Genomic DNA, 21843 nt, shown 5'->3' with positions numbered 1-21843 from the left:
AATAATTAGCGTGCCGGGATTAGTTTAAAACAGCCCGGTTTGTGAAATGACAAAAATGTGTGTGAAATCGCACAGGAAGAAAAGAGGTAGCGCCGGTTATAAGAGGCATATTCTTTATCTCGTTTGAGCTAGAGACAAACCGGTGTCTTTGTTGTGAAGATGTAAGCATGCCTGTCGCGAAGCGGTTTTCCTCTCCGGCACTGCTGCGTGACAACAAACTTGCAAACGCCTATATTCAGACTGGCCTGTGCCCTTGGTTTATCAATGATGAAATTACATACAATGTATCAACTTTTACTTGCTCTTCATGCCGCTCCAATTTAGCAAATGTAACAGAAGACTGATCAGGGTCTCTATACCCACTCGCCATCACAGCTAAATTGTAACGGCTGTCAATGTCGTTCTCCTCCTCAGACGAGGAGGAGCATGGATCGGACCAAGATGCGGATTGGTAAGTATTCATGATTTAATGGCAAACCAACAAACACTACAAATTAACAAAACAACAAACGTGACAAACCCGAAACAGTCCTGTGTGGCCCAAACGCTGACACAGGAACAAACACCCACAAAACACAAGTGAAACCCAGGCTGCCTTAGTATGATTCTCAATCAGGGACAACGATTGACAGCTGTCTCTGATTGAGAATCATACCAGGCCGAACACAAAATCCCAACATAGAAATACAAACATAGACAACCCACCCAACTCACACCCTGACCAACTAAAATGAATACAAAACAAAGGAAAACAGGTCAGGAACGTGACATAAATTACATTTTAAAAAGTGATGGAGGAATAGATGTGCAGTAAGAGCGGACGGAGAGAAGCAGGTGAGTGAGGGCTGGTAGCGGGATGCGGCTGTCTGATCACAGCTGACACACGTGATACGCGCATGAAAGTGAAGTGGACATTGGACCGGCGCATAGCATACACGAGACTAATTGCAGTTGCTTAAGCAACTGACTTTCTAAACATTTAATGTTTATAAAGTCACCTGCGGGTGCTTTAGATCGGTAGGGCCAAAAATGTTGGTAGTATCATATGAAACGGTACTATGGTATTCTAAAAATGTTGGTGTCATGACGTTTTGGTACCATGATATTAACGTGGTACCGGATTACCATGAAACACTACCCTATATAGTACACTACCTTTGGTCAAAAGTAGTGCACTATATAGGGAATAGGGTGCCATTTGGGGCACAAACAATGTCCACTGGTCTTTAAAGTTATCATTTTTCACTTGGGAATGGAATGCTAGCCATACCGTCCAGCATTGCCAACATGTTCCAGAAATGAGGGGCCATATCTGAGCAACAGCTTGAGCTACAACAAGAAGTTGGCAGAAAATCCAGTCCATCTGCAAATGACATATTTCCACCTGCGATTTATTTCCCCTAGCTCTTCCACTAGATCCCTTAATACGCCGAGGAAGAAGTGGATCTGAAGAGCTAATCTTTTTGGATTAGACATCTACACCTGCCACATTGGCACAGAGAAGCCAGAAAGGGAATAAGAAAAATATGGAGTGAAGTGGCTAGATTTTAAGCAAAGGGGAATTAGGATATGAGCAGAGGGCAAGGTTTCAAGTTAAATGTATTTGTCATGTGTCAAGACTAGATATTTTACTCAATTCTTGCCATTTCTATAAAAACAAAAACAGGGGAGGCTGGCTGTATGTAATGGTGTTATTTTTCAAGAGACATAGACAGTTGAAATAAAGACATCATGGAAGTAGTTTGGCTTCAAGTTTGTTTACCATGCGTTATGATGACATGGGAAATCTTACTCCCTCATTTGAGTGCTCATGATAAAAACACAAACAGGAGAGGCAGTTATGAAATGTGTTGTTTTTCAGAGAGAAGGGAACTAAAAGAAATAGACAGATGGCCCTCTCGGTATGGGGACTGGCGTCAATTGCCAAAGAGAGGCAGGCACAGGAGGAGGGAGTCCGTGCGACAGACCTACCTGGGTTCAAATACTACTTTAAAAAAATCATTCAAACACTTATCGTATTTGCTTTAGCCTGCCTGGAGGGCCAGATAGGCGGGATCTGGGATGTGCACTTGTGTGACTTTTCTATTGGTTCCATTGCAATGGGCAAACTCAACCAAGCAGAGATCGAGTATTTGAAATGAGTTCAAATAGTATTTGAACCCAGGTTTGGCGACCGAGAGGGACACAAGCTTTTCCACCGACGAGCCATCGGGCTTCAGTCAATGCCAGGAGCAGCATGACTGGCTGTGGTAGGGCTAGGGAGCAGCTGTCAAAATACACGCACTTGATTTGAAAATGTTTAACTGATTAATGACACTAGATACAGTGCTATTTATACTCTAGGTTTGTACCAGTATGTGTTATCTAATCTCACTTCGATCATCACGCCACTGAACATTTCAGGGCTGGGGTCAATTCCTTGTCAATTCAGGACTCACCCCAACCCGGAATTCACCCCAACCCGGAATGGTAGAATTAGTACAGTCTCCCTTTGCTTATCACACAGGTACAAATTTTTCAACACTTAGTCATTCTCCTGATTATTGGAAACTGAAAATGTCAGCAGAGTGGAGTTATTGATTTCATTGACGACTGAGGTAGTTTAGTATTGATTTAATTGATTGGAAGCAGATAGAGTAACATAGGGGACAGGGGAGGCAGATTTACGAAGCTTTAACAAGCAATTACACTTGTTCCAGTTGACTGAGCTTTAATCTCTATCAAATAAATCAGGTTAGAATTAAGACTCCCTCTGTTTCTCTGTACAGCTGTCGCCCTGATTTCTCTTTCCTTCTCACACTCCCTCCATCGCTCTCAGCAGATTCCATTGTTAGGAGCAATATTATTCAAACACTTTCCTTTTGTATTCCTTTTTAAATATTAAATGTAGTTTTGCATCTATGATTCATGAGGACAAGCACAATGAATAATTTGTTCCACTTTATGACTGGGTAGCTGTGTGTGTGTGTGTGTGTGTGTGTGTGTGTGTGTGTGTGTGTGTGTGTGTGTGTGTGTGTGTGTGTGTGTGTGTGTGTGTGTGTCTGGTTGCGCTTCAGTGAGTTGGCTAGCTAGGTTCCCCTCATGCAAAGCACCCTTTACCTGACTCTCCGTGTTTGGGTCTTGGTGTGCACACGACTGTGTGGTTATTACTTCATCAGAAGAGGGAGCAAGGTTCAGGTCAGTTCTTGTGGATAGGAATGGCATGGCAGTGCCTATACGGTGTGTGTGGGCTGTGGCTATAGTTGAGCTCATTAGGTTACATCCATCCAAGTGCAGTCCACAGCAGCAATACAGGGAAGCAATGAGGGGCTAAAGGCGGCACACACACACACACACACACACACACACTTCCTGCTTACTCACCCCTGTTAAGGTCTTTATGTTGTGCAATGCATTCTGGGCCTCCAGGGCGGCTTTTCTGGTATAAAACGTTACAAAACAGCATCCTGAAGAGAGAGAAGGGGGGGGTTGGATTTAATAACAGAACAATCAGAGTAACGCAACATTAAACACAAGTGCTGTTTCAAGACAAGGAATGGAATCACTTAACTGTTGTACATACAGTACACATACTGCACAGCATGCTAGGTGCCTATACAGCACACGCACAGCATGTGCAGTGAGAGTAGGCTATGGGCAAGATAAGGAGATGGGCTGATGGATCAGGGTCATAGTTGACACTCGTGACTGTACAGTACTGCCACAGAGAGCAGAGCAGGAGACCAAGAGGCTATCTGTCTGTCAGGGTCACTGAGGTGTGGCAGAGAAAGGCTACAGTGAGGCTACTCAGAGGCAGGCAGCCACTGTACTGACAAAACTATTGAATGGCTCTCCGTTACATAAGTGTGCATATACACACATAGGCAATACATCCACAGACACAATAAGAATGGGAGGAGAGGAGAGAGCAAGCAATAGAACAAGAGAGGGCGATGGGGGAGGGGTAAGAGAGGAGAAAAAAAGAAGGGGAAAAAATACTCTCATCCTTCAGTCCCAGCAGACCGCCAGTGGCGTTCCAGCCTGTCAGTTTCTCTGGGCTGGCAGAGAACACAAACAGAAGTGGAGAGCACACACACACACACAGGGAAGTAGAGTACTGCAGCGTCTCTGACCTACATAGTGTTGTATTGCTGCTGCTTACTGTAGAACTCCCTCTCAGGCTGTGCCGTGCGCGTGTGCTCGAGTTATAATGTTACTGTGGAGTGGAGCTCCCCCTCTCTCCCAAGTCTCGACTGGGAGCTGCGATATGCTTACATGCATCGAGCTGCTCCGTTCTCATCTCTAAGAGGCTGCTTCAGTGTTTCCTCTATATTAATTTAGCAGCGGTGGCATATGAAGATATGTTTTATATACAGTACCTACTCATTCCAGGGTTTTTCTTGATTTTTACTATTTTCTACATTCTAGAATAATATTGAAGACATCAAATCTATGAAATACCACATATGGAATCATGTAGTAACCAAAAAACTGTTACACAAATCAAAATATATATTATATTTGAGATTCTTCAAAGTAGCCACCCTTTGCCTTGACAGCTTTTCACACTCTTGCCATTCTCTCAACCAGCTTCATGAGGTAGTCACCTGGAATACATTTCAATTAACAGGTGTTCCTTGTTAAAAGTTCATTTGTGGAATTTCTTTCCTTCTTAATGCGTTTGAGTCAATAAGTTGTGTTGTGACATGTTAGGGGTTGTATACAGAAGATAGCCCTATTTGGTAAAATACCATGTCCATATTATGGCAAGAACAGCTCAAATAAGCAAAGAAAAACAACAGTCCATCATTACTTCGAGACATGAAGGTCAGTCAACACGGAACATTTCAATAACTTTGAAAGTTTCTTCAAGTGCAGTCGCAAAAACCATCAAGCGCTATGATGAAACTGCCTCTAATGAGGACCGCCACAGGAAAGGAAGACCCATAGTTACCTCAGCTGCAGAGAACAAGTTCATTAGAGTTACCAGCCTCAGAAATTGCAGCCCAAATAAATGCTTCACAGAGTTCAAGTAACAGACACATCAACATCAACTGTTCAGAGGAGACTGCGTGAATCAGGCCTTCATGGTCTAATTGCTGCAAAGAAACCACTACTAAAGAACACCAATAAGAAGAAGAGGCTAGCTTGGGCCAAGAAACATGAGCAGTTGACATTAGACCGGTGGAGTGTGCAAAGTGGTCAAGGGAAAGGATGGCTATTTGAAGAATCTCAAATATAAAATATTTTTGATTTGTTTAACACTTTTTGGATTACTACATTATTCCATATGTGTCATTTCATAGTTGATGTCCATTATTATTCTGCAATGTAGAAAATAGTAAAAATAAAGAAAAACCCGTGAATGAGTCAGTGTTCTAAAACCTTTGACCGGTTGTGAGTGAGTGTGTGTACACTACTGGTCAAAAGATTAGGGTCACTTAGACATTTCCTTGTTTTTGAAAGAAAAGGAAAAATGTTGTTCATTAAAATAACATCAAATTAATCAGAAATACAGTGTAGACATTGTTAATGTGGTAAATGATTATTGTAGCTGGAAACGGCTGATTTTTAATGGAATATCTACATAGGCGTACAGAGGCCCATTATCAGCAACCATCACTCCTGTGTTACGATGGCACGTTGTGTTAGCTACTTTGAGAACTAACAATTGCCAAAATTAAAAACTAGACACGGGGAGAATCAAAAATTCCATAAATGAAATGGCATGGGGCTCCCATTGATTTAGTTATAATGGTTGAGTCACTGAGATGGCAAAATACATGGCAAAATGTGTAGAATTGCAGGACCTTATCTTTACAACAGCTACATTTTGTCACTGGCCACCCCCGCCACGCTAACTTTGCCACCCCTGCAGAGTTGCACCCCCCTTCCCCTCTGTGTCGCCCTCTCTCCCTCTCAGTTGTTCAGTGCTACCCCCCCCAGCACTCTGCTGACGCTAAATAAACCATGAATCTTTCTCGCTCTTTCACCATCTTCCCTCCGCTCTCTCACTGTGCTTCCCCTCCCTGCTGCATAGAGGCTAAATAAACCATAGGGCTAAGAGCTAGGCATGCTGGTTATCATGTATTTATACCCTGCAGTCAGATACCCTGGCGTCATCATGACCTAAAAAAAATTAAAAAACAACGCTACAAATTTGACCGTTCTCAAAATAGATAGGGGCTAGAACAAACAGACCTAAATTGAAGTGGGGATTTAAATGGATTGATTCCAACAGAATCAGGAGGATTCAAACAAAAGCAAGATGGATGACACGAAGAGGAGGGGGAAACGGCATTGAGGGGTGTTTTATCGACTCACACAATGTGCTTTGTATTAGGCTTCGGCAGTATATCGTATATACCGTATACCAGGGTTTTTGGAAATAGCCACAGGATGGTTTTTCAACACGTTTTCATATTGGTAGTTAGTTACGTTTTAAGTAAATACCTGCGGTCAACTTGTGCAATACATTAGGGGATAAAGATTGCGTTCTTCATTTCGCCTGTCACATTATTTTACATTATGACGCTTACCGTAGTTCCCCAGAACAGTTGAGCCAGCAACGTGTTTGTTTGTAAATAGCACAACGGGAGAAAGCGGGAGCAGGTGAGTCTGGCAGTGTATTGCCAGAGGTCACGTTTTATATTTAAAAGTCAAGTGTTTTTTGCGTCAATAGAGTGATCAGGGACATGCAACTAGTTTTCCTTCACAGAAAATACATTAAGGCAACACATTCGGCAGAAAATAGCTTCATTTTCATCAGATGACAACAGAAGTGCAACACTATTTGGCTGGCAGCCACACAAGTTAATGAGCATACAAAGAAAAAGCAAGGTCTTTTTGGCAAAAACAATGCATGGCCATCATTTTTCTAATGTTTATCATAGAAAAAAATGTAGCCGGCTACATTTCCTTATGTTTTGCTTAAAAGTTAATCTAGCATTTTACCAGAGAAGAGTTGGCTGGCTACAGCGAGAAAAGTAGTTACACATCAGTCAGAGAGCCGGAGAAGATGGCTGCCGTTTTATGTGCTCTTAACCAACCTTTCTATTTTATTTTATTTTTTCGCATTGTTTGTTACTTATTTTGCACATAATGTTGCTGCTACTGTCTCTTATGACCGAAATTAGCTTCTGGAAATCAGAACAGCGATTACTCACCTTGAACTGGACAAAGAATTTCTCTTTAATGAGTCGGACTAGAGGGATTTACTCCAGACAGCCGAACAGGCCCTCATCTTTTCAGTCTCTTTCTCCTGCGAATGACAGGGATATCGCGGGAGGAGATCGGGGTGCCTTGTGAGGATCCGCCGACGAGTGGCTAATCTGCCGTTGCCGTCGGTACTATTGGCCAACGTACAGTCGCTGGATAATAAATTGTACAAACTAAAAGCACGTATATCCTACCAACGGGACACTAAACTGAAATATCTTGTTTCACCGAGTCGTGGCTGAACGACGACATGAATAAACATACAGCTGGCGGGTTATACAATGTATCGGCAGGATAGAACAGCAGCCTCTGGTAAGACAAGGGGAGGTCTATGTATATTTGTAAACAGCTGGCGCACGATATCTAAGGAAGTCTCGAAGGTTTTGCTCGCCTGAGGTAGAGTATCTCATGACAAGCTGTAGACCACACTATCTACCTAGAGAATTTCTGTATTTTTCGTAGCTGTCTACATTAGAGGTCGACCGATTAATCGGAATGGCCGATTAATTAGGGCCTGCATATAAACCTGCATATTAAACCTGCATATTTAGCTAAAAGAAATCCAGGTTAGCAGGCAATATTAACCAGGTGAAATTGTGTCACTTCTCTTGCGTTCATTGCACGCAGAGTCAGGGTATATGCTACAGTTTGGGCCACCTGGCTCATTGCGAACTAATTTGCCAGAATTTTACGTAATTATGACATAACATTGAAGGTTGTGCAATGTAACAGGAATATTTAGACTTATGGATGCCACCCGTTAGATAAAATACAGAACGGTTCCGTATTTCACTGAAAGAATAAATGTTTTGTTTTCGAGATGATAGTTTCCGGATTCGACCATATGAATGACCTAAGGCTCGTATTTCTGTGTGTTATTATGTTATAATTAAGTATATGATTTGATAGAGCAGTCTGACTGAGCGATGGTAGGCACCAGCAGGCTCGTAAGCATTCATTCTGCTCTTCGCTGTTCTTCAAGCATTGCGCTGTTTATGACTTCAAGCCTATCAACTCCCGAGATTAGGCTGGTGTAACCGATGTGAAATGGCTAGCTAGTTAGCAGGGTGCACGCTAATAGCTTTTCAAACGTCACTCGCTCTGAGACTTGGAGTAGTTGTTCCCCTTGCTCTGCATGGGTAACGCTGCTTCGAGGGTTGCTGTTGTCGATGTGTTCCTGGTTCGAGCCCAGGTAGCGGCGAGGAGAGGGATGGAAGCTAAACTGTTACACTGGCAATACTAAATAGTCCTATAATTCCTATAATAACTACAACCTAAAACTTCTTACCTGGGAATATTGAAGACTCATGTTAAAAGGAACCACCAGCTTTCATATGTTCTCATGTTCTGAGCAAGGAACTTAAACGTTAGCTTTCTTACATGGCACATATTGCGCTTTTACTTTCTTCTCCAACACTTTGTTTTTGCATTATTTAAACCAAATTGAACATGTTTCATTATTTATTTGAGGCTAAATTGATTTTATTGATGTATTAAGTTTTTAAAAAAGTGTTAATTCAGTATTGTTGTATTTGTCATTATTACAAATAAAAATAAATGTAAAAAAATAAATAATAATAAAATGTTTTTAAAAAGCGTCCGATTAAATCGGTATCGGCTTTTTTGGTCCTCCAATAAAATCGGTATCGGCGTTGAAAAATCATAATCGGTCAACCTCTAGTCTACATACCACCACAGATCGATGCTGGCACTAAGACTACACTCAATGAGCTGTATATCACCGTAAGCAAACAGGGAAACGCTCATCCAGAGGCGGCACTCCTAGTGGCCGGGGACTTTAATGAAGGGAAATTAAAATCAGTTTTACCAAAATTCTTCCAGGATGTTAAATGTGCAACCAGAGAAAAAAAACTGTAGACCACCAGAGACGCGTACAAAGCTCTCCCTCGCCCTCCATTTAGCAAATATGACCATAATTCTATCCTCCTGATTCCTGCTTACAAGCAAAAATTAAAGCAGGAAGCACCAGTAACTAGATCAATAAAAAAAGTGGTCAGATGAAGCAGATGCTAAACTACAGGACTGTTTTGCTAGCACAGACTGGAACATGTTCCGGGATTCTTCCAATGGCATTGAGGAGTACACCACATCAGTCACTGGCTTTATCAATAAGTGCATCGATGACGTCGTCCCCACAGTGACTATACATACATACCCCAACCAGAAGCCATGGTTTACAGGCAACATCCGTACTGGGCTAAAGGGTAGAGCTGCCACTTTTAATTAAGGAGCAGGACACGAACCCGGAAGCTTATAAGAAATCCTAACTCAACTCTCTGGAGATCGCATGGACCTCAAGTCTAATCCATGCTTGAGACCTGGTTTTAGGAATTATAATTCTAATGTTGGTGAGTGATGATAAATAAGGTAAATTATTCAGACGTGCTTTATAGACAAACACGAGAGCATGTTGTTCTCGTCTCATGGACAGCAAAGTCCAACCCACATGTTGATATAAAAACAGTGGTGAGTTCTGTAGCTAGCACCCGTAATAAACCTAAGTGTGCAATGATAAGTAGCATCCAGCGATTTAAGTGTGGATGCCGTAGCATGCATGTAGATAACATCCGCATAATCTATAACAGACATAAAAGTAGCTTGTATAATTTGTCGAGGACAAACATGTCCTGTTTCTATGGAGGAAGCATAGCTTGATTTTTTACCTCGACTAACCGGTGCCCCCGCACATTGACTCTACCGGTACCCCCTGTATATAGCCTCACTATTGTTATTTTACTGCTGCTCTTAGTTTCTTCTATCTCTTATTTAGATTTTTTTAAGCTATTTACTTAAAACTGCATTGTTGGTTAAGTAAGCATTTCACTGTATTCGGCACATGTGACAAATAAAAATTTATTTGATTTGTCTGCTGATAAGATTGCCTGTTAGTCTGATGCGGAGCAGAAATTACAATAAGAATCTGAATTAACTTAACCCCTAAGTTTAACTTGCTAGTTATCTAAGTAAGTGGCTAAATTAATAAGGAGACGGGGCATCATATAGTGTTAGCTTTCTGCTGTGTTTGAGAAGTCACAGCCCTTTGGATTAGTTATTTCTAGAGCTGCCACCATCTTGATTTCCTTGTGTTTTTCCTCCTCTCCATTGTCAGTCTGTCTTCTCCTCTCCACTCTTCTTTGAGCAGAGCAGGCGTTGCTCTAGCGACTCCAGACTCCACACAGACACAGCGTGTAGCCTACACATGCTGCTCCAGAGCCAGTACTGTTCTTCGTTCAGAGAAGCATGCGTCAAAACTTTGTTCATTTACACAATGTCTCTCATTCAAATTCGCTTGTAAATGTCCAAACTCACCAAAAATGACATTCGGTAGCACCTACACAAACCTTTATGAGCTGGATTGCCTGTCTTTAAAATGAATTTTTTTCATTGGCGCTTCTTAGCATACTTAGCTAGCAGACTACATTGAAATTAGCTATCACTTGTGCTAATTTTGATAGCATTCAGGTAGACACCCAATTGGCTTGTTTTTGCGGTTTTTGGCATCGCCTTGTGTACTAAGCCGGTAGTACGGTATATCCCGTATGAGAGAAGGACAGTATGGCGATATGAACATTTGGATACCGCCTCAACCCTACTCTATATTAAACAGCACCCAGGAGACACTGGTCTAAGTACACAGAAGACTCATTTGGTGTTTTTGACAGATGCCTGGGTATACATGTACTTACAAGTTTATACAGAGGTCTAATAAGCAGATGAATTCTCATTTCAATCGGGGGTGGGGGTGGGTTCAAGTTCAATGCAGGCTCTTGCTTAGAACAGTGCAGTGTAATATCACCACAGCTCAGCGGTACAAAGTTGGGAACAACATACCTGAGCAAATTCCAATGACAACTCTCCAGCCTGCAACTGTGAGATTAGGCCTAGCTCCCCCCTCCATTCATCCCTTCCTCCCTCCCTCCCAGCTCTGAGCACTGGCAGTGACAGATAGACCAGACACAAAGTACCAACATCAAAGAGAGGGATCCACAATCCACATCAAAACCACCAGTTGGAGGATTAAGGCTTTCAATCCTTATTGAATCCCTCACATCAGGATTGAGACAGTGAAATAAATAATGGGAATACGCCTGGCCGCCATAAAACATATTTTCACTTCACATCAAAGACCATATTTACATGTGGTTAATTCCAGAGGGCTGGGCACTTTCAGTGGCATGCACACGCACCCCACACACAGTCGCAGAGGCTTTCAGAACTGCAGGCTTCTACTTGGCTGTCTCGGCTAATTGCGAGCCTAAACAGAACCGCTGATGGATGTCTTAATGGAAAATTGCAGGCAAATAACACTCCTTTCTCCCGTCTTTCCCTTGCTCACTCACTTCTTTACACATCTCTTAACCACCCGAGGAAAGAAAATATGTTTTCCATAATGCACAGGAGTAAGAAAGGTTGTTATTTGGTATAACTCGGAAAACATAACAGAAGTTTATATTATGTTCAAAGTAATAGACTCGGGAATATAGCGCGCACACACAAACAGCCTACTGCACCTGTTAACACCGACATTGAGTGACAGCACTATGTGTGTGTGTGTGTGTGTGTGTGTGTGTGTGTGTGTGTGTGTGTGTGTGTGTGTGTGTGTTGTATTGAAGTGACCTCTTGGCTATTCTTTATTGCGGTCATGAAACAAAGTGAGTTTGCATGAGCGTGTGAGTTGTGACAGTTTCCGTCTTCTCTTTGGCTTCTAGGGCCTAGGCTATTGTAAAGTTATTTCTGCTGCTATAGAGCGGGCTTTATTGAAGACATTTAAAATTGATTTACCTTTGCTTTGGGGGGGTGTGGCAGTGCGGTCTCGGAGGATGTTGATCTGGTGCACGGCCCCGTAGGGCTCGAACAGCTCCTTGAGCTCGGTTTCCGTCCAGGAGCGGGGGATCTGGCCAACGAACATCTTGATGGAGTCATGGTCAGGGGTATCCAGGTTCTCCATAGAACCATTCATCTTGCTGCTGTTGCTGCCGTTGCTGTGGGGGAGAGGTGGAGAGGGAAGAAGGACTTAGTACAATATTTAGTTTAGGATAATTTAGTACCAGGGCCTACCATCTTATTGCCAGCTTTTTGATGGCACAGCTGGCTAAGGTGTTTCCAGAGGGCGGTCACGTGTGTTTGCAAGACAGAGGACGCAAGAACCAGTTTCAGTGCGAGCAGGTGAGCAAGGAAGCTATACTGTTGAGCAGCAGCGTGTTGGCAGTTACACGTACAAAAAACTAAAATCTGGTTGCACCGTGGTATTGGTAGAAAATGTTCTGCAACGCATTTGCAATATAGCACTGACATCTCCTAGCGATGGGCCCGTTTTTCACAAAAACCTGTACCATATAGTTGTTTTTTTACTTATATTTTAGAGAACACAACTGTAGCCAATCTTGGCTGACGGATGACACAGTGTTCTGCAATGAAGGTCTACAGTAGCCTCAACAGCTCTCTCTAGGGTAGTACCATGGTGTAGCCCAAGGACAGCTATAGCTATCCTCCTCTGGGTACATTGACTTCAATACAAAACCTGGGAGGCTCATGGTTCTCAAACCCTTCCATAGACTTACAGTAATTATGACAACTTCCGGAGGACGTCCTCGAACTTATCAGAGCTCTTGCAGCATGAACTAACGTGTTGTCCACCCAATAAAAAAAATCTGAGAATGAATTTAGAACTGAAAGCATAAACTACAGCTAGCTAGCACTGCAGTCCATTAAAATGTGGTGAGTAGTTGACTCCAAGAGAGAGAACGACAATAGTTGAACAGTTATGAACAAATTAATTTCTTCAAAAATTAAGGAGAAGCGAGAGAGAATGCAGCTAGCTAGTTTAGCCTACTCAAACACCCGGCTCAAACAGAGAGGGATATTATGTTAGGTAGCTGGCTATGGCTATCCAACACTGGAACTCTTCCAAGTCAAGGTAAGCTTTTGGTTTTATTACATTTATTGCGGGTTTACTAACACATAGTTCTAGTAGCTATGTTGACTATGACATTAGCTAATATGGTGACTATGATGTAGGCTGTGTGTAGTGGTTAGTGGTTATGGTATGAAGGTTTGGCATGGAAATGTTTTTTCGCCTGGTCACAGACAGCTGTTGTGTTGTGCACTGAAGTCCAAACGCGAAGGGAAAAGGTGAGAGGAGAGCTCATAGATGCGAGAAGGAATTATACAACGAGCAAAGTGGTTATACTGTTTGTATGTGGCTGCAATGAAAGTAAACGGTGTGCGCGGGTGATCAGGGTTCTACTGATTCTGACAATTCTGTTAAAATGTGTCCAATAGAAACTCTCGATTGCAACTGTTTGGACTAATCATTATACCCTAGATCAGCTAGATGCAGGCAATAGTGTGCAAGGTGGTATTGAATGTGTGTTAGTCTGTCGCCTTGATTACTCAAATTTCGCTCTCGACATGTGCACCTACATTGTAAACTTTCATTTGTAGGCTAGGTTGTAGCAACCTCATGATGGGTATAGGGAAAAATGTGAGTATTATGTAGTGGCCTAAACTTATTAAATGTTACATTGAGCTGGGTGAATGGAATATGAATAACAGTCATCCAATATGCTTTTTTTTTTTTTTTTTTTTTTTTTTTAATTGTCCTCCCTAATCTTAAAATGGCACCAACCGCCACTGGTATATACCTTATACCGGGGTATTTGGAAATAGCCGCGGGATGGTTTTTCAATACCGTTGAAATTATTTTACGTTTTTAAATAAAATGTTAATATTTGTAGTTACTTTTTAAAATAAATATCTGCAGTCAACTTGTACAATACGTTAGGAGATAAAGCAGATAGCGTTTTTCACATTATGAAGCTTACGATAGTTCCCAGGAACAGTGTAGCCAGTCACGTGTTTGTTTGCAAATAGCACAACGGGAGAACGCGGGAGCAGGTGAGTTTAGCAGTGTATGGATAGAGGTCGCGTTTTATATTGAAAGTCAAGTGTTGTTTTGCTTCAATAGAATGATCAGGGACATGCAACTATAGTTTTCCCTTCACACAAAATACATTAATGCAACACATTCGGCAGAAAATAGCTTCATTTTCATCAGATGACAACAGAAGAGCAAAGCTATTTGGCTGGCAGCAACACAAGTAAACGAGCGTACAATGAAAAAGCATAGCCTTCTTGGCAAAAACGATGCATCGCTATCATATTTCTATTGTTTACAATAGAAAGAATGTAGCCAGCTACATTTCCTAATGTTTTGCTTAGAAGTAAATCTTGCATTTTACCCGAGAAATGTCAGTCAGAGCGCTGTCTGCTGATATAATGCACGTTTGTGACTTCTCAGAGTGGAGAAGTGTAACAGAAGCACAAGATTAGTCTGATGCCGAGCAGAAATATTAAGAAACATTTTAGATCTGCGTTTATAAAACGCAGCAAGATATTTCTTATGTGCTTTATCTTTCTTTCTGCGTGAAAAACACACCAACAATTATATTCGGTAGCTCATACCTTTACATGTATAACTTTATGAGCTGTATCGCCTGTCTTTGCAATTTGTATATTTTGTTTGCACTTGTTAGCATATTTAGCTAGCAGCTTCCATGGAAATTCACTATTACTTGTGCTAATTTTGTTAGCAGTCTGGTCCGGTAATAGATGACCAATGGGCTTTTTTGCATTTTTTTTTTTGGTGCCCTCGTGTACTAAGCTAGTAGTACCGTAAATCCCAGCATGCGAGAAGGATGGTATGACGATATGAAACTGGACAATCCCCATTTGTATCACTGAATCAAGGCTAAATGTGCTAGTGTTTGTAAAAGTGTCCCGTTTTCAGTCCGTGTGAAATGAGTGAGGTCATTGGCTCCTCCCACAAATTGGAGTTGATTAGTACCTGGTGTATTAATGTGAGTGGGAGAGAGGCAGTGGCTAGTTAGACAAGGATGAGATGTGTTTGTATTGTTCCAATAGTAGTCAGGGATTTTTTGCCATTGTGATCCTTGGACAGGCTGCCTAAAAGTACAAACAGCGTAAAAATAAAAATAAATTGGGAGGGGAATACATTTTCGGGATGAAATATATATTTTTAATGTCACCGCCAAGATGGTGTCTCAAACAAGCCGAAGGTGCTCATTGCCACGCCAACCACCTAAGCCCATTTTTGATCCAGAATAAACCCTGGTTGTGTACGTTTAATCCTTGTTTTAGCCTTTCAGGGTATTTGTGCCTGGTGAGTCTTTTTGTATTTCATTCACCAACAAACAATGCAATAGTACTTTGACTGCCGCTGTTTTAAAACAAACAATTTAGAGAGACAGTAACACAAGAGCCACACCCAGAGCTCTCTCTCCCTCATTGCCATGCTGCATGGCCGGGCCCTGAGAGGGGATCAACATTCTCAGGGTGATTAAGTTAGGGCCAGCCTTAAAGGGACTGATGGAGTGTCCGCAGGCCAGACCACTGAGGCCAGGCAACGTACCACAAAGTCTACCACACAGACCATCAGAAGCCTCTCTCAGACCCACACAGAGCCAGAAAAGCAAATATGCAGCAGGCCAGCGTAAGTATCACACTGTGCCCACTGCCTAGACCACTACACACTAGAAGCCTCTGTCAGCACATGCCCCCACTGAGTTAGGCTAGGAGGCTGAAGGGGCAGCCTCTTACAAGCGCTGACCATACACACAACCCCCCCCCCCGTGGCGTACTGGCCGGGAGGGGCCAGTACGCCACGACTCTGGCCCCACATTTAGCTGGGAGGGATGTTAGCTGTGAGACTGGTCCTACTAGTCTACTAGGTACAGGGAAGGTATTATTCACTCACATTGCACACGCAAACAAAAGACTGTGCCAAAGCGGGCCAAAGGATCACTTTTATGTGTGTGTGCGATATAGCCAAAATATATCACGGTATAGATTTTTTTTGAATAATAACATTTCTAAATTTGCTTTAGGAGTAGCACGTGACCCAAAGGTGGAAAAACATACACAAGTGATTTCAATGGGTCTTTCTCCATTCTGATTAATTGTTTTATAATGTTCAAACTTCACCCCCCCCCCCCAAAAAAATGTCTACACTTTCATACATTTCTGCATTTCCTGCACTCATTTGAGATCCTTTTGAAATCTAGGCCATATTCTTTACCAAATGTTGCAATTGCGATTTAGAGCAAAACACTTGGATGAACTGTTGGAATCATGGAAATAGAATGATTATTCAAATTCTCTATAAGAGTGCGCACTTTGAATACAGTGTTGTTTGACAATGAATGTAAATGCCACAGAGGGGTTATTTTGACAGGGTAAGAACCAAAGGAAAAAGGGGAATACCTAGTCAGTTGTACAACAATGCATTCAACTGAAATGTGTCTTCTGCATTCAACCTAACCCCTCTGAATCAGAGAGGTGCGAAGGAGGGCTGCCTTAAATCGACATCCACGTCCTCGGTGCCCGGGGAACTGTGGGTTAACTGCCTTGCTCAGGGGCAGAACAAATTTTTACCTTGTCAGCTTGAGGATTCGATCCAGCAACTTTTATTGGCCCTCCAGGCTACCTGCCACCCCAAAGTGTTGGTCAGTGTTTCCTAGGGGACCCTATAATCTTTGGCTACATTAAATGTTTTCTCTTTAGGTACTTCATGTAGCCAACATATTCATGCCTCATCTATTCCTCTTTGATTTAGAATATACTGTTGCACAAACAACATGCTGGTTTAGGTCTACACCATAATTGGTATCAGGCTGTATAGCTAGCTAAGTTTGCTCTGACTCAGTACATTTATTAGCTAGCTAGCGATTAGCATTAGTGTCTAACACGATTTAGCCAAAACTTGCTAAGAAAAGACAAACTAGCAGGTTGCAGATAAGAAAAAGAAAAAGTGTAATAACAGAACACTTGTGGATTTATATTAAGAAGCAAAGCGGAAAAAGCATTGTCATCATCAACATTGGTGCATGACAATGCAGACTGAACACAAGTGTATCGCGGTCGAGCAACAACAAACGCGATCCTTGAGTGACGGGGCGTGGCTAGGTCTGTCTGGAAAGTGGCATGGAGAAAGAGCTGACTGAAGTAGCGGAGAAAACTATGAAAATGTACGTTATAGAGGTTGACCGATTAATCAGAATGGCCAATTAATTAGTTCCGATTTCAAGTTCTCATAACAATCGGTAATCTGCATTTTTGGACACCGATTATGGCCAATTACATTGCACTCCACGAGGAGACTGCGTGGCAGGCTGACTACCTGTTACGCAAGTGCAGCAAGGAGCCACGGTAAGTTGCTAGCTAGCATTAAACTTATCTTATAAAATACAATCTTAACATAATCACTAGTTAAACTAGTAATATCATCAACCGTGTGTAGTTATCTAGCTTGTCCTGCGTTGCATATAATCGATGCGGTGCCTGTTAATTTACCATCGAATCACAGCCTATTAGATTTAACAAGCACATTCGCGAAAAAAGCACTGTCGTTGCACCAATGTGTACCTAACCATAAACATCAATGCCTTTCTTAAAATCAATACACAACTATATATTTTTAAACCTGCATATTTAGTTAATATTGCCTGCTAACATGAATTTCTTTTAACTAGGGAAATTGTGTCACTTCTCTTGCGTTCTGTGCAAGCAGAGTCAGGGTATTTGCAGCAGTTTGGTCCGCATGGCTCGTTGCGAACTGTGTGAAGACCATGTCTTCCTAACAAAGACCGTAATTAATTAATTTGCCAGAATTGTACATAAATATGACATAACATTGAAGGTTGTGCAATGTAACAGCAATATTTAGACTTAGGGATGGATGCCACCTGTTAGGTAAAATACGGAACGGTTCTGTATTTCACTGAAAGAATAAACGTTTTCGAAATGATCGTTTCCGGATTTGACAATATTAATGATCTAAGGCTCGTATTTCTGTGTGTTATTATATTATAATTAAGTCTATGATTTGATATTTGATAGAGCAGTCTAACTGGGCGGTGGTAGGCAGCAACAGGCTCGTAAGCATTCATTCAAACAGCACTTTCCTGCGTTTGCCTGCAGCTCTTCGCTGTGCTTCAAGCATTGAGCTGTTTATGACTTCAAGCCTATCTACTCCCGAGATTAGGCTGGCAATATTAAAGTGCCTATAAGAACATCCAATAGTCAAAGGTATATGAAATAGAAATCGTATAGAGAGAAATAGTCCTATAATAACTACAACCTAAAACTCCTTACCTGGGAATATTGAAGACTCATGTTAAAAAGGAACCACCAGCTTTCATATGTTCTCATGTTCTGAGCAAGGAACTTAAACGTTAGCTTTCTTACATGGCACATATTGCATTTTTACTTTCTACACTGTGTTTTTGCATTATTTAAACCAAATTGAACATGTTTCATTATTTATTTGAGACTAAATTGATTTTATTGATGTATTATATTAAGTTAAAATAAAAGTGTTCATTCAGTATTGTTGTAATTGTCATTATTACAAATATATATAAAAATAAAACGGCCGATTAATCGGTATCGCCTTTTTTTGGTCCTCCAATAATCGGTATCGGCATTGAAAAATCATAATTGTCGACCTCTAGTACGTTACACACGGCGTATCACATTCAACAAACCAAACATAAAAATAACATTATAGAAGGTAAAGTAAAAACCCAAACCGGTCCGTGCATCAATACCGGTATATAGTAAAATAAGGTCTACCGGCCAGCTCTAGTGTGTGTGTGTGTACATCCAATTGAGGACCCAAGGGACTCCTGGTGTGAGAAAGCTGGCGACTGGCACACACACCTGGCGATTAGTTAATGGGATAGTAAGCAGAGGGACTGAGGGAGACAAAGAAACAGGGTGTGTGCCAGGGTGTGTGCCAGGGTGACTAGGTTAAATAAAGGGACAGAGAGTTACAAGTATACAGACCTTTGGACACGAGCCATCCATCTCTTACACATAGAGCCCAAACGCTCGGCCGAGACACCAAGGGACGACCTAAACGACATTCTGACTCCTCACTGTCGGTCCTCTGGAAAGCCAACTCTTAAAAAGACCCAGATCCAACACACTTCACAAATAACTCTTCTTTCAGGGGAAAAATGGAAGAAAAAAATCTAAAAAAGTTTCCTACTGGAGCCAATACATCCAAACGACAATTTAAAGACACAAAGCGAAGGGGCGACTTCACTGCCCCTCACCAACAACCCCGACAGATATCTGTACAGGATCCACTCAGCAGCAAGGCCTCGGCACAGCAGTGTAGTGGTCAGTCCGCACTAACCAGAAGATAGCAGTCCTAAACACAGTGAAGCAGGGAGGTACTGTACTATCTGAAATTGTCCAATAAGAAAAGCTCCCTTTCTATTGTTGTTGCAAAATGTTTGACCCTCTTAACACCTCTCTAAAACGCTGGGAGTTAGAAGAGAGGATTGTAGCCCATCACCATCTCCCTCCTCAGGCGCTGGTCTAGCTTGGCGATGGAACAGGGAGTAACCTACCAGCTTCCACCATCAGCACTTAGAAATACAATCACTAGAATAGACTAACCCCATTTTACAGTAATCCTACTGTGATGGTGCCCAATCTATGAATTCTCTCTATGCTATCCCGAGCGCAGCAACAGCGGACACAATTGCATATTGTTCGGATGCTGGAGAGAACACTATTCACAGATAGATCCCCTATACAGTAACAATGGGCCTGTGGTGAGTCAGAGGGACGCTTTGTAATCCTCCCATCCAATGCTACGTCTCACTAAACCACCGCAACGGGCATTGTGGTGTGTGACACCATTTATCTAGTTGCCAGATCCAGGCAGCCTTTCTCTGACACCATTTTGCCTGCCTTCTCATACATCTAAAATCTCAGACACAGCTGCCTGTCACATAATTAGGGCGGTCCCTGACTAAAACAAAACAAAACTTGGTCGACCGAAAGTAGTCTGTTCTTTGACCAACCGATTGGTTGACATTTTAAAACGTGTATTTTTCCATATTATTTCTAAATGTGTGTGAGTGAGAGAGCTCCTACTGGCTTTCGTAAGTTTCTGCCGTTACGCTCCTGAAGTTGCCTGTAATAGGCTACACGAGGAGTCAGCCAACTTTCATGTGGAATGCCAATTTATTTTTGCGGAACGGTTTCATTTCATTTATAATAACTTCTCCATATCTCAAAATCATTGTCGTGTAGTTAATCAAAATGCTATCCAAATCTATAATGAAAATGATAAACCTAAAAAGTAACTTCTATTGCCATCTATGTAAAAACAGCAAACAAATAAAAGCAATACAGCCTGCAGGTAAAAAATATCCTGATGAAAATAAATATCCTATAAAATCACATTGGCTACGCATGGCCTGTCTGCAACGAACTTGAAACATTTTATCAACAATTAACTTGGGTCCTGCCTGAAGCTCCTTGCAACATTGCCCATTTGGGGATATAAAATATTCTGGGCCCTCTGTTTCCCGCTACAGCTGTAGGCTATTTGCACAGGGGATATGAGTAATCAGGTAGGCCTATTTTATGATGTTTCCACTGGATTAGAGCATGATATTTTTCCCTTTCACGCTGAGTGGTTATGAAAGGGAGAGAGCTGGAAAGATTTCTCAAATACATTGGAATTGTCATTCTCAATAGATGTAAAAACAGACTTTGTTAGCTTGCTGTTTGTGTTGAAGAAAACATTACTTTGAGAAGCTCCACAGCTCATTAGTGGTGGTACATTAAGCCAATCAGAAATACTATTAGATCCCCAAATGGGCACGTTTATATGCCTTCATTTGCAAGCAGGCCAGGTAGCCTTTAGGCCTACTTCTACGCGTAATCAGGTGCACGTCCTTACTCAACATTAACAGGCGTGCTCCAAACAAAAGACATTGACAAAATTGACAAATCTCGTAAATAGATTCAAATAAATAAAAACAAAACAAAACTTCCCACAAGAGTAGCTTAGTTTTGTGCGCTCAAACTAAGCCACACAATGTGTCCACTCACTCCAACATTGAGAACGGTAAAAAGACTGGAATAATGATATATTGAATGCATTAACAGACATTACAGTAACCAAACAAACATTGAAGATTAGAAATGAATGGGACATGTACAGTGGCTTGCGAAAGTATTCACCCCCTTGGCATTTTTCCAATTTTTTTGCCTTACAATCTGGAATTAAAATTGATATTTTTTTTGGGGGGGGGGTGTATCATTGGATTTACACAACATGCCTACCACTTTGAAGATGCAAGAAATAAGACCAAAAAACTGAAAACTTGAGCATGCATAACTATTCAAAGTCAATACTTTGTAGAGCCACCTTTTGCAGCTGTAATTGTTGCAAGTCTCTTGGGGTATGTCTCTATAAGCTTGGTACATCTAGCTACTGGCATTTATGCCCATTCTTCAAGGCAAAACTGCTCCAGCTCCTTCAAGTTGGATGGGTTAAGTTGGTGTACAGCAATCTTTCATACCACAGATTATCAGTTGGATTGAGATCTGGCCATTTAAATGTTTCCCCTTAAACCACTCGAGTATTGCTTTAGCAGTATGCTTAGGGTCATTGACCTGCTGAAAGGTGAACCTCCATCCCAGTCTCAAATCTCTGGAAGACTGGGATGAACACAGGTTTCCCTCAAGAATTTCCCTGTATTTAGCGCCATCCATCATTGCTTCAATTCTGACCAGCAT

The 21843-nt window shown here is 41.7% G+C and overlaps 1 protein-coding gene across 10 annotated transcripts in view; it reads right to left on the bottom strand.

The window, feature by feature from the left end:
- The window catches only part of LOC139540376 (CUGBP Elav-like family member 2), a 75139-nt gene that overhangs the window by 26639 nt on the left and 26657 nt on the right, over nucleotides 1-21843 (bottom strand). For 9 of the 10 annotated variants that reach the window (XR_011668174.1, XR_011668172.1, XR_011668173.1 and 6 more), the window contains exons 2-3: nucleotides 12001-12200; nucleotides 3364-3446 (exon numbers count right to left, since the gene is read on the bottom strand). Coding sequence is in view for 1 of the 10 variants with exons in the window: in XM_071344162.1 (XP_071200263.1) it covers nucleotides 3364-3446; nucleotides 12001-12200 (283 nt within the window). In the remaining 9 variants the exon portion in view is untranslated. Of the gene's footprint in view, nucleotides 1-3363; nucleotides 3447-12000; nucleotides 12201-19083; nucleotides 19981-21843 lie in introns of those variants that run through there. The other variant, XR_011668179.1, reaches the window with a different exon arrangement.

Source organism: Salvelinus alpinus, chromosome 15 (assembly GCF_045679555.1).
Source record: "Salvelinus alpinus chromosome 15, SLU_Salpinus.1, whole genome shotgun sequence".
Taxonomy (NCBI): domain Eukaryota; kingdom Metazoa; phylum Chordata; class Actinopteri; order Salmoniformes; family Salmonidae; genus Salvelinus; species Salvelinus alpinus.
The sequence above is the reverse complement of the archived record's forward strand: the minus strand, read 5'-3'. Positions and strand labels throughout refer to the sequence as shown.